Source organism: Cetorhinus maximus, chromosome 5, assembly GCF_964194155.1.
Source record: "Cetorhinus maximus chromosome 5, sCetMax3.hap1.1, whole genome shotgun sequence".
Lineage (NCBI taxonomy): Eukaryota > Metazoa > Chordata > Chondrichthyes > Lamniformes > Cetorhinidae > Cetorhinus > Cetorhinus maximus.
In genome coordinates, this window is record NC_135883.1 from 112,919,571 (window position 1) to 112,932,508 (window position 12,938).

Genomic DNA, 12,938 nt, shown 5'->3' on the forward strand with positions numbered 1-12,938 from the left:
GATGCTGCGTTGTATATTTACACTATGAAAATCTACATTGCAACTCGAAGCAGAACGGAGACAAGTGACATAAAACTTTTGTTCACGTATTTTTAAAAAGTTTCATCTTAGTTTAAAAGTTAGCTATATCAATACCCCACACATTCCCCCATTGCCAGATAGCTCTGTGCCCTATTGTTAATGCATTTAACAAATTAGACGGGCGTACAGTCAAGTGGTTTGCCTTAAGATATGCAGTCATATGCAAAGCATAATGCATATTAACACTAACTTTTGCAGTGGATAAAGGATTCCTGATTGCTAACTAAGGGAACATTAGTTGCAAAGGCAGCTCGAGACGTTCTGATAAGTGTTGCCGAAATATAACTGAATTAGGATTGCTGTTAAATAAAAGCGAATGTTTTAGTATTCTGTATTGTTTGCAGATAGAATTAAGCACGATTAGGTTAGCTACATTAAATGTGCACCCATTCAAGGTTATTATTAATACATTAACTTCCATAACAATTGCATGTACACTTGCAACATATTTACACATTGCATTACGAAATCACACTTGAAGATGTGGGGCTGAACATTCTAAACACGTAAAGAATTGAAGGCTTCAAGCTGCGTTTTTGTCACGGTCCATTGGTTTGCGATTTCCTCTAGTCGTTTGAACGCTATCAAGTTCGTTGCAGAATTATGTTTCAAAGCACAATCTGTTCATAATTATTAACAAATGAAGCAAGTATTATTTTCCATATTGATGATCTGTAAAAGAAATTAACGTGAAAATATGCCTTAGAGATATTCTAGGGCTAAATTAACAAAGTGATATTACAAGACTTTAATAAATATGATTGAAAGTACTGAACTGAGCCACTGCTGCAGTAGTTTATTTTCACTGCAATCTGTTAACTGTTAGGCGATGGTGTTTATAGCTGGACATTGCCAATACCTGTGTATTTATTGGTCTAGCATCACTCATTGTTTCCGTGAAAAAGCAAAAACGGCAAGGCATACACAGTCAGTTAGGCGGACGTTATTTGGGCTATGAATCCATATTCATATCTAATGTGGGCATATTTACTGCCCAACTAATGACAGTTTCTGTTCTCAAGCTCACGATTGCGTGATATTGCAATGTAGAGGGTGACTCAGTTACCCCTCAGCCGTACATTTGTCAGAATCTTCAGCAGATTGAAAATTCAGTCAGTGGCCAATACTTTTCACGTTTAAGACTGGAATAGCTTACTGAAAGCACTAATGCTAGCATACACATGTGTAAATGTCAATGTTACCGTGTTAGCTGAAGTAAGATATATTTTAAGAGGTTAAGAGCTGATTAAGTGACTGCAGCGAGTTTTCATTACAATAGTTATGTTCTGCAATTAATTTTAGCAAGCTTGGATACCATCTGATAGATTCAGAATTGCCTGCAGTTCCTTAGAGTTAGTCGCCACTAGGCTATACAGATTCACTAGTATGGTTCCTGTGGAATTTGAGCATGACGTGGCGAAAGATCTAAGCATTCTGGACACATCATACAGGAAATTATGACAATTGCAGGAATTATATTTTCCGACACACCATAAACCGAATAAAATGGGAAGTGCAATGGTTTTCAACTCTAACCACACATCTTCCAGGAGTGGCTAAAGGCTCTTCTGATGGTTGCATGTAATTTTTCAACTTTCGTGCATCGTGTTCTTGTTAAAAGTGTCCAAACATTTCGCCTCACTCGAAAAATGAAAGACAAGCAAATTATATTTAACTCGCTCGATTTTCTGTGCCGAGCTTCACTGACAAGTGGTGTATGCTTGTCCTTCGTGTGGTCAGGGAAACTCTTTCGAGTTATCAACAGTCACAGATTGCAACTCTTTCGAGTACAATCACAGTTCTTGGTTTTACCGGGAGTCGGACATGAACCCACAACCCTCTGATTCAAAGGCGAGGGTGCTATGAACTGAGCCACAGCTGACACCTCCGTGTGGTCAGGGAAACTCTTTCGAGTTATCAACAGTCACAGATTGCAACTCTTTCGAGTACAATCACAGTTCTTGGTTTCCGGGAGTGGGACATGAACCCACAACCCTCTGATTGGGATGAGAGAAAGCAAATTCGTAATTGGCGACGTAACCCGTTGACAAAGGAGTGGACCCGGTGACAGTATGTCACTGCAGTCGAATTGTAACGAGTGAGAGTTAACATTAAAGATTTGCAAAATTGATATGAAAGCAAAGCACTGAGGATACCGGAGGTCTGAAATCAAAACAGGAAGTGCTGGAAAAACTCAGCAGGCCTGGCAGCATCTGTGGAGAGAGAAACAGTGTTAATGTTTTGAGTCCATTATGACTCTCGTCTGTTTCTCTGAAAACGCTGTTCCTCTCTCCACAGATGCTGCCAGACTTGCTGGGGTTTTTTTTTTCCCGCCCAGCACTTCCTGTTTTTATAATTTGTTGGTCGCATTTTAATGTGGATCAACACAATCGTGAACTCGTAACGAAATTTCAACCGCAGATCTTGCGTCAGCTTGTCTAAAACTTTAAATTTGCCAAGTGACGTTGGGCCTAGCAGCTGGCGCAGTAGCCAAATAGGAATTGGTGTTTTCTTCCCCAATTCTGGTAAGAAACCTAATGGGATTCGGTAATACACATTCAAACACAATTGGCAGTTTTCAATTCAAACAGATGAAACAAGAGTCGATGGCTTCCTTCTGAACGAGCGGACAATTAACTGCATTACATATGTGTTAGTGACAGCATTCACAAGCCAGATTTCAACATTATTTGGAAACAGACCCGGCTTTCGAGTCCATCTGGGTTTCATCAAAACGCTTACAGATCTGCTGGAAGGGACTGGGTAGCACTCGCCAGCTTTGTTACAAAAAACATTTACCTGAAATGGAAATTGATACGTGGCCTAAGCGTGGGAACTGCAGATTCGTCGAATTATAAACACGCTTTGCCTTATGTTAATTAAGAAATTATAATTTCAATTCTCAAACTAAATCCTGCGGGTGATCTGCAGAAAGCAAGTCTAGAGTAAATATATATAAAAAGGGGCTTAAAAATTCGCTGTGGAAATCACCGTTTTAAACCTTTATTCTTTTACTCAATGCGATCTAATTCTGTGGAATTTTCTCGAATAATATTTTCTGTCAAACAGTGAACGCTGAAGGCATGATTGAGGAAATGCTCCCCAAGGAATTATTGAACCCCACAAAGTGAGAGAACTAAATTTGCAACACCGCCACTGACACCATGATGTTCAGCTTTTAGCTGGGCATTTGGGTTCAGTCCCCTTATACTGTTGGACTGCGGTAACTCTAGCCATCCGGTTTGGCCAGTCATATCGTCACAACTGTATAAACCAGGCTAACGAGAAAAGAAACAACTAATGCCGAAACTGTTTCTAATTGTTTGTATACATTGGAAGGGATCTGATGGGGAGGGCTTCTCGAAGCCAATCAACAAGTGATTTAACGCAGGTTGAAACTCCATGACCATAGTTGGCACTGGCTCCTCTGTTTTTCCTCGTTTGTTGGTTAAATAACTCAAGCCACAAATTCTGAAAGTAAACATATTGTGGACAAAATGGCACACTTCCTTAAATTCGAAAATCGAGGTTTTATGCATCACTTCGGATGGTCCAGCAAAAGGAATTGGATATCTCTGCAAAATGAAATAAGATGCAATTAAAGTAATTCTCAACTCAGCAACTCCTTATATTGCAAATAAAGTCATACCGAAATATACCGTATTTCCATTAATCTGCAATTATGAATTTTTGACTAGCTTTTTGTTTGATCCGTAGCAAAATATTTTGATGGGATTAAGGAGATAAGGCGGGGGGTGGGGGGTGTGTGTGGGGGGGAGGGGGGGAGGGGGGGTGGCATCCAAGTGTTTTGTTAGTTTTTGCCTATTGATTTATGCGAATGGGCTGCTGTAGCATTTTACTGTACAATGGAAACGATCTCATGCCACAATTATCTAGTTGCTACTAATAATGCTAATAAAACACTATTATTTTCTCCCTTTTACTTTAAATTGGATAATTCTTAAATTATAGGAATAATACATATGGGGGCTCACCATCTGTCATAGCCTCAGTCAAGTCAACTATAATTAATAATGTATTCCAAATGAACATTAGGGTTTCTTTGTACAGCCGATTTCATTCCAGTCACTGCAGTAGCTGAAGACTCTGTCCAACCAACTCTGTTGAAATCACATGAACTTGACAAATATTCAGGAGAAATACATTGCAGGCGTTCAGCAGACATCTTCCAATCACAGTACTCTCTGAAACGTTCTTTATTCTTTAACCAGGTTCTGTCTTCCAATTTGGAAACCCGCAATTCCCCACGAAAAAAAAATCACAATACACATGACTTATCCCGTCTAAGCGGAAAAGATGAGTTTATGTAGAACTTTATGTCGATTAAACCACGATCGCGACAATACCCCAATGTTTTTTTTTGTCAGAAAGGATTAGAAACAACCCATAAATATGAATACACATACTTTCAGAATTTCAGTTCATTACTGAAGCACAGATCCATTCCCCATAGAACCGGCTAGCCTGACTTCTATGTGCCACTTTACAAGATATTTGCTCGGAAGTGTTACAACTGAACGGATACAGATTCATTGGGGCGAATGGCTTTTTGTGGTTTAAACTTTAATGATTTTATATTCAGTGTCAGATAGTTTCTGCAATTATAGTGACGCAGCGCTGACTTCTGCTGTTGTGTCCTTTCTTTCCAGTCCCACTTCCTCAGAAGAATATCACGTCTCTGATGATGAATAAAGACAATCTACTCGGTGGAATTGCTAACCATAACGAGGTATTTTGTTCGGTGCCGGGACGCCTATCCTTGCTTAGCTCCACGTCCAAGTACAAGGTGACTGTGGGAGAAGTCCAGAGACGCCTGTCCCCGCCAGAGTGTCTGAACGCATCATTGTTGGGGGGAGTTCTGAGAAGGTAGGTCCCAAACACAGAAACCAACGTTTTAAAATGAATCAGTAGGAACCGTACTGAACGATATAGTGTGACTAAAGCTACAGTACAAAATGTGCTGAACTTCTATGTCTATCGGCATGTCGCAAGTCTTGTCCATCTATCCGACCATTTAAATTATTCAGACATAAGCGACTCGCCCAGTTTTTAACGTAACACAATATTTCAGTCAATATGGTTATAATCACGCTTCAGTTTGTTCATTTCTCAGAACTTCAGAACATAACATTAATAACCATTGCAACGCAAATCTGGAAGTCAGTGGACATGTAAGAGTGCAGTTATGCCATAACTTTCTGTCTGAAACTTGTTTGTGTAGTGTGTATACTCAGCGGTAAATCTGAGGATTAGGGCTTGTCACAAAGCATCCATATGTTTGAACACAGGTGATCATCCCATGCTTCGTTTTTTTTTAAATGAAGGGCACTGATTGGAACATAGGTTATGTGAGACCACAGCTGGAATACTGTATACAGTTTTGGTCTCCTTATTTAAGGAGAGACGTAAATGCGTTGGAAGCAGTTCAGAGAAGGTTTGCCAGACTAATACCATGAATGGGAAGGTTCCATTCGGAGGAAAGGTTGGACAGACTAGGCTTGTATCCACTCGAGTTTAGAAGATTAAGGGGTGACTTGATTGAAACATATAAGACCCTGAGGGGATAAAGGCAAAACACTGCGGATGCTGGAAATCTGAAACAAAAACAAAAAATGCTGGAAAAACTCAGCAGGTCTGACAGCATCTGTGGAGGGAAAGACAGAGTTAATGTTTCGAGTCCTTATGACTCTTCTTCAGATCCTGAGGGGCCTTGACAATGTGGATGTGGAGAGGATGTTTCCTCATGCGGCAGAATCTAGAACTAGGGGCCACTGTTTAAAAAGGAATTGCTCATTTAAGACAGAGATGAGAAGAATTTTTTTTCCTTCAGAGGGTCCTTAGTCTTTGGAACTCTCTTCCTCAAAATGCAGTGGAAGCAGAGTCTTTGAATATTTTTAAGGCAGAGCTAGATAGATTCTTGATTAACAAGGGGGTGAAAGGTTATAAGGGGCAGGTGGGATGTGGGGTTGAGGTTACAATCAGACCGACCATGATCTTATTGAATGGCGGAGCCGCTCGAGAGGCGGAGTGGCCTACTCTGCTCCCAATTTTTATGTTCTTATAATAAAACGAATAAATATAACCCCCCCCCACCCCCCCCCCCCCCCCCACCTCGCCCATATTTAATGCTCAGAAGAATGCAGGCAGGAGTATCAGTCATGTCGTAACACTAAACAGATTCTAGTTAAAGCGTATAAGCTCCTGTGGGAGCTAATGAACAGTCTGGGTATTTAAAAAAACAACAGTTTCACATTGCTGAAGTGATAGTGACCCAGTAGAAACTCAAAAGTGCTGGGAGACTATCTATTAGAAGTGGTGATGCCCCACCGGGCTTTAGTACACTGGAGAGCGTCAGGACACTTGCATCTTCACATCAATGGACACGCGAAATTATAAGTGGCAGTTTAATTGTATCCATGAATGTACCCCGAGGCTGTAGTACCCTGAGGCTGTAGCACCCCGAGGCTGTAGTGCCCCGAGGCTGCAGTGCCCCGAGGCTGCAGCTATTTTGCAGCTACCGGTGTTAGACCGGTGGAGTAGGCAGTTGATTCATCAAGGTTATACTGCCGACTGTGCCTCACTATCCAATGCACCCAGAAAAGCACAGAAGACCGCGTTCTGGCTGGCTCAAATTTGATTTGAGGAAACAAGAAAAAACCCTCTCCTAAAATTTAAAAAAGACAGGCAAGTTTCTGAAGTGCCCAGATCGTTTAATCGGCCAATTCAGTGTTTTGAAATGTGGTCTTGCTTTGACCTGACGTTACACTGCACCTCATGTGAACTCAAAATGGTGGGAGACAGACTCCCGTAGCATATCACACTTCCTGGCTTTAGCGTACTGGCTTTACCTTGGGAGATGACTTCCAATTATAGTGCCATGTTTGGGTTCATACGCATCCAAAACAGCTCACCATTAAGATGAAAATAGCAGTATAACTGCATCTTTAAGAAATAATGACTTGACCCATGGGTATTATTATAAACTTCCGCTGGAACCTTGTGTTCAAAGTCGCCTTTTAAAAGAGTTTTTCTTTTCCGGAATGAGGAATGTATGAAATCTTATGGACGCGTAATATTAAAGAGTCTTTGATTAAATAGTGCTGTAACTTGCACACAGACACACGGACACAAATGTACATAGTATAAAGAAGGCTACTTATAGTATTGCAGAATTTCAAAATATATCCTTTATTATTTTCAGAGCCAAATCGAAAAACGGTGGAAGGTCGTTGAGAGAAAAGCTAGAGAAGATCGGATTAAATTTACCCGCAGGCAGACGTAAAGCTGCAAATGTCACTTTACTAACCTCACTAGTAGAAGGTAAAGACATGGGAACACTTTTCATAAGGAACTCTTCTGACTGGATTGATCACCTGATGGCATGATTGTCCCAAAATTAATGCCATCCACAAGAACTTCTTTTAATCATCCTATGAGCAGGGAAACAGACGATTATTTGTGTAACAATATTCAACATACATCATGATGACAGGGATATAATTTCACTGCGTCCTTTTCGATATATAGCTTGTATATTGAACAATGCTCATTGTACTAAAGACAGCTGAGAGAATTGGTAACCAGAATATCAAAATTAGCCTACTTTCACGATTTTTGGTATTTTAAGCAAACCTTTTATTTGAACTTCCAAGAGAAATTATACCATTAATAACGTATTTTGTGCATAAATAATAATAAGTATTATAAATACATTTATCTCGTGGCCGTAAGGGGTTTTAGCCAACCTTCATGAATGATTTATAGTTGTATTCAAATTTTCATACGTAACTGTGCTTTCAATAAGTTAGTTACGCATAAGCGCGCCGGCACAAACACGCAGACGCACACGCACACCTATCTATCCTCTTATATTTCTATTTATGTTCCTGCGCATAGTTCTGAAGCACCTTTGAGCACCTGTTACTTCTCACTCGTGATTTCCCAGCACGCTTTCCCCAGCCCTGCATTGTCAGGCAAAACGTGTTTAATAGAATAACTATAATTCGTGTGTGCACGATTTTGTACAGAGACCATATCCTTTCTCAATAAGTGATGTAAGCCGTCTGATTTTAAGAGACCGAAGCAGGTAATATTAGGAATGGATTTTATATTGCTTCTTAAATAATCATAGAGTCGTTGATCTTGTGTATTCTTCAGTAGTAGTACTGAAATATTCGATAATACTGTTGAATAGCTCATAATGGGAAAATTGGCATGATAGAGAGATATGTTGGATATTCATCCGCCTTCTTCTGCTTACCATGGCTTCTGAGACACATCTATTTACCATTTTTCTAAATATATATAAACAATTATTGTTCCTACATGGGCCAACATAATGAATGTTTAACATTAGTGAGCTGATTAAGCCAAGCTCTTTCAAAGATGCAACAGAAATGGAACAGTTGCACTTTATCAATTTTAAATTTTATGGCAACACCGTCATTAAGAGTAAATCATTTTTTTAAAAAAAAGGCAATAATTAGTTTGATCATTAGCAGTATAGTATCAGTTTGAATCACTTAGTGCTGATGATCATTTCATGGGCAGGGTCTAAGCTATCGCCTGCAAAGTATTTTGTTTGAAAAGATTCGCTGCTGGAGGGGTGAGGCATTATCTATTTGAATCCCCCCAGAGCTTGGCTTTGTAGTGTTACCCAGCCTTCGCTGTACTCTGAAACAGCAGCCTGATGCAGGGAAGCTTGATGACATGGAACTCCCCGCAGAGTGTTCTTAATAAACACACATGCACACTTAAAATAGCTATGTAGAGATAGGTGTTTTCTAGCTAGTTTGTGCTGTTTAAACTCCTTTTTAAAAATATTTCTCATGGAAAGGCGTGTGTGTGGAGCGGGGCGGGGGGGGGGGGGGGGTGTGGGGGGAGGGGAAGATAGAGAGAGAACGAAAGACTACTTATCAGGTTTCCCCAATTTAAATTATTCTGATGAGGGTTTAGCCTTTCAGCTGCTCCAAATTGACCCACAAAGTTTGCACACGGTAGTATTCTTAACATTATCTTGCTCCAGAGTAAAGCGCTTTGTTTATTGTATTGCAGTTTATTGTTCCCAATGGAATAAATCGCACTGTATTATTTAGCCACATTTGGCAATACTATCCTATATATGATGTGCTACTTTATGTTATTCATTTTTTGTGTGAAAGGCAGCACGTAATTTCTCAGCATTTTATGTGGAGAATGCTGGATGGCTATCCAGCTCCTTGTATGACACAGTAGCACGGACAGACGGATATCTATATACAGAATATATATTATATGACAGATAGGCAAACAGATAGATGGATTGTAATTATTCTTCTTTTTCTGCATGAGTGCCATCATACATTACTGATCACATTCTGAAAGCTCACACTTCACTGTTGCAGTTTGTTATTTTGGCAAGTAACACTCAGTTGCTGCTTGTTAGAAGCTCCTGGGGGTCCTTCGTTTAATTACAATATTTATCTTTTCAAAGATAAATGTTCCACAGTCAACCCCTTCATAACAGTCAACTGCTTTGCAATAAATGTGGTCCAACGGACACTTTGTTTTAGATTGCCTACAGCAAATACTTAAATCTCTACCTGAAGTAAATAACGAACACCTTAACCACCATGATATAAATAAACCAAGCCATCATATAACAGGATAACCTAAGCAACATTTTTATGCTGTCTAATAACTGAACACATAATATGTAGGCCAAAAGAAAACAACAGAGCCACCATTTTGCAAAAAAGGTAATTAACCTAAATGTTTCCTTTAGATTCTTGCAAGGTTTATTTTGACAATGTATACTCACAGTAGTTGTACGCTACTTTGTGTCGATAACCAGGTGTGTGTGTAAGGTTATATATAACGTTTATATATAAAGTAAATCATGCAAAACTGCAACATTATAAATTGGAATGGTGTGCATTGTGTTCAAATATTAGCCCCAAATAACTTTTTTATTAACCTCACTACTTCCATTTTCGCTGACAGGAAACAGAGATTGCTTAATTAGCATGCGCTTATTTATTAATACAATCATCTCAATGTTACATTTATTAGATGTAAGATTATAACGTATTGGGAGCCCAGTTAGTTCTCAGCTTGGAATTTCTCCTGAATTCTCAAAGGTGGTTCTGCAGAGGGCATTCGGAGCTGATGTACACTGGACTGTGCGTTGCCAGTGTTAATAGCATTATCTGTCCTCTCGGGGACAGATAATGCTATTAATACTGGCAACGCACAGTCCAGTGTACACACAAACTTTCGAAGTGTAAATTGTAATAACAGAAGTAAATGCATGATAAATGTTGTTCATGATGCACTCTATTTCCTCCTTTGCTTCATTCACTTTCTAGATATTGGCACACACAGGATATAACTGAGAACTTGCAGACGCAAGTACACCTGCTTCTGTATAAAATCAATAAATTGAGGTGATTTTGGTTCTGTCTTGCAGGCGAAGCCGTGCATTTAGCCCGAGATTTTGGGTATATCTGTGAAACAGAATTCCCTGCCAAAGCTGCGGCCGACTACCTGAACAGACAGCACACAGACCCCAGCGAGTTGCACTCCAGAAAGAACATGATGCTGGCCACAAAGTGAGTCATTCACTTATTTTTACCTGCCTTTTGAGGCCTGCAGAAACAATCAACTGGGATTAATCTTGTGGGTGTTCTGCAGCGATACATGAACAGAATGCGAGATTTGAAATTAAGGGCATGTCTTGTTCTGCATCTGCATTAAGCAGCCTGTGCTTGATTGAAGCGCTGTGAGTTTAGAGCCTTTTTCCAGCAATGCATCAACATGTAGTCACAATTGACAGAAACAAAACTGAGTACATTACATAAACTGGGCGATCATTTGATGTTGTTTACGAACTGTCACTAAATATGAGTTCCCAAAACCTTTAAAAAAAAATGGTGCCCTGCATTGGAAAAAGTGAGTGAAATTGATAGGTACTTTTAAATAATCAAGCCACGTTTTATTTTAAGCAGCAGAGTTTTCAGAAAAAAAAAATAATTCCTCCAACCCTTAAGGAGTTCTAGCAGTTTCAATCAGACCCGACAACGACAAAATAATGTCTTAAAACATATGACTGTGGTTGCCTATAATATTATTGAGGAAAATCTCCCCCAATTCCCACCAATGATTTAAAAAAAAGACTGAAAAATCATTTGCTCAAATTTGTCCAGATGTTCGCTAGACGTGATTTGAATTTAATTGTTTCTTTCCGCCGGGTCAGAAGATATTACAATCTCAGAAGTTTAATTGCTTGCAGGCGATTCTTTTTCTTTGAAGACTAGAAGCGCTTGGCTTCCCTGCCATTAATCCTTCACAGTGAACGTTTCCTATTTTACATAGTAAAAAAATTACAAGGGCGATGAATGCAGGCGTTTAGAATGTTCCCATAGCAATTTCCTATGCGTCTCTCTTCTAAGTGTGTTACCACACACGCGGAAAACAAGATAGGGAGGGGAAACAAAGGACAATAGAGACGGAGGACGCAAACAAAAAACTGAAGTTATATATATTTTTAAAAAATACTTAATTCAGCATTTGTTGACATCAGGTTCCCTAGCTGCAAAGTACCCAGGAGTGCCCGCCACCTAATTGTCTCTGTAGCTTTTTGCAAATATACTTTGGTCAGACTAATCTGCATCACCCCCCTGCACCCCAGCCCACCATCCACCCCCCCACCCCTCCCGCCCCAACCATACCATCACGTTTTTAATAGCTCTGAATAGGTTTGTATACCTTTGTTCTTGTTGTTGGGGAGTTCAAAGTAACGAGATGTATAAAACTACATTTTAATAGCTTCTTTATTCGAAGCTCATGTATAAAGCAATGATTTGTTTGGCACAATTTACAAAAGATTGGGGTTAAATACAATAATGATAACAGGCTTTTTTTGGCTCCAAGTTCTTGAATCTTTTCTCACCCAATGCGTTGATATTATCAGGATTTCTATCAAACGATATGCATAATTTCATGGTTTTGGAAGACTATTCACATGCATGTTCCCCCTTTTTTTTAAATCGAATAAGTTATTTCCATATAAAATGTAGCAATTGTGTCATTTCCCAGAAACCAACTGTTGATCATTCATTAAACCAGTGAATGCATCGCAATTCTTCAGCATGGATCTATCTAGCATCCGGGATATGGAATGCTTTGAACATCCATATTCACGATGTTCAGGTGCAGGGAAACTAAGTGGATCCGAAATATCCTTATGAATGTCACAGTGTTATATTAAAATAGATACAGTGGAAACAATTACACGGCTGCCTGGCAATTTAGGCTTGAAATAATGGTATACTTTTGGACTTCCTTCTCATAGTTTGTATGAAATGAACCCTCCTTGATGAAACTGTTGTCCTGTAATCACTCCCAGTTCTATAGTCTCTGGTCGCTGATGAGATTAACAAAGAAAACGTGACCTTCAAAGGAATGTTACGGCGCACTCTGCACTGCATGTCAATGACATTGACATGGAACCTCATTTAGAGCATTTAGAGGCGGGAGAAAATGGTCTAAGTATAAATCTAGGCACCAGGCATGCCATTCGATAACGACAATATTCAGTAAATTGCTAATCCAGTTGGCAACAGGGTGTTAGTTGATAAACAATTCAGAGCGTATTAACTACCTTTCACTATTCTGAGGCCTTACTTCAGTTCATTGTTAAACTATACCATTCAAATATTTTCTTCAAAGAGTGTTTTGGTGAGATTACGTGTGCATCAAGTTGAAGGAGGCTAATGCTGGGAAATGGGAACATATTTCCATTTCAACGCTCAGTATGAATATTAATTATTTCCAGGTCAGATGCAGCAGCATTATGT

General features: G+C 39.5%; 1 protein-coding gene across 8 annotated transcripts in view; it reads left to right on the top strand.

Annotated features, from left to right (window-relative positions):
• Window positions 1-12,938, top strand: part of tfap2b (transcription factor AP-2 beta) — a 69,860-nt gene that overhangs the window by 23,193 nt on the left and 33,729 nt on the right. For all 8 annotated transcript variants that reach the window (XR_013576635.1, XM_078542319.1, XM_078542320.1 and 5 more), the window contains exons 4-6: window positions 4,752-4,968; window positions 7,304-7,422; window positions 10,550-10,691. Coding sequence is in view for 7 of the 8 variants with exons in the window: in XM_078542319.1 (XP_078398445.1) it covers window positions 4,752-4,968; window positions 7,304-7,422; window positions 10,550-10,691 (478 nt within the window). In the remaining variant the exon portion in view is untranslated. The remainder of the gene's footprint in view (window positions 1-4,751; window positions 4,969-7,303; window positions 7,423-10,549; window positions 10,692-12,938) is intronic.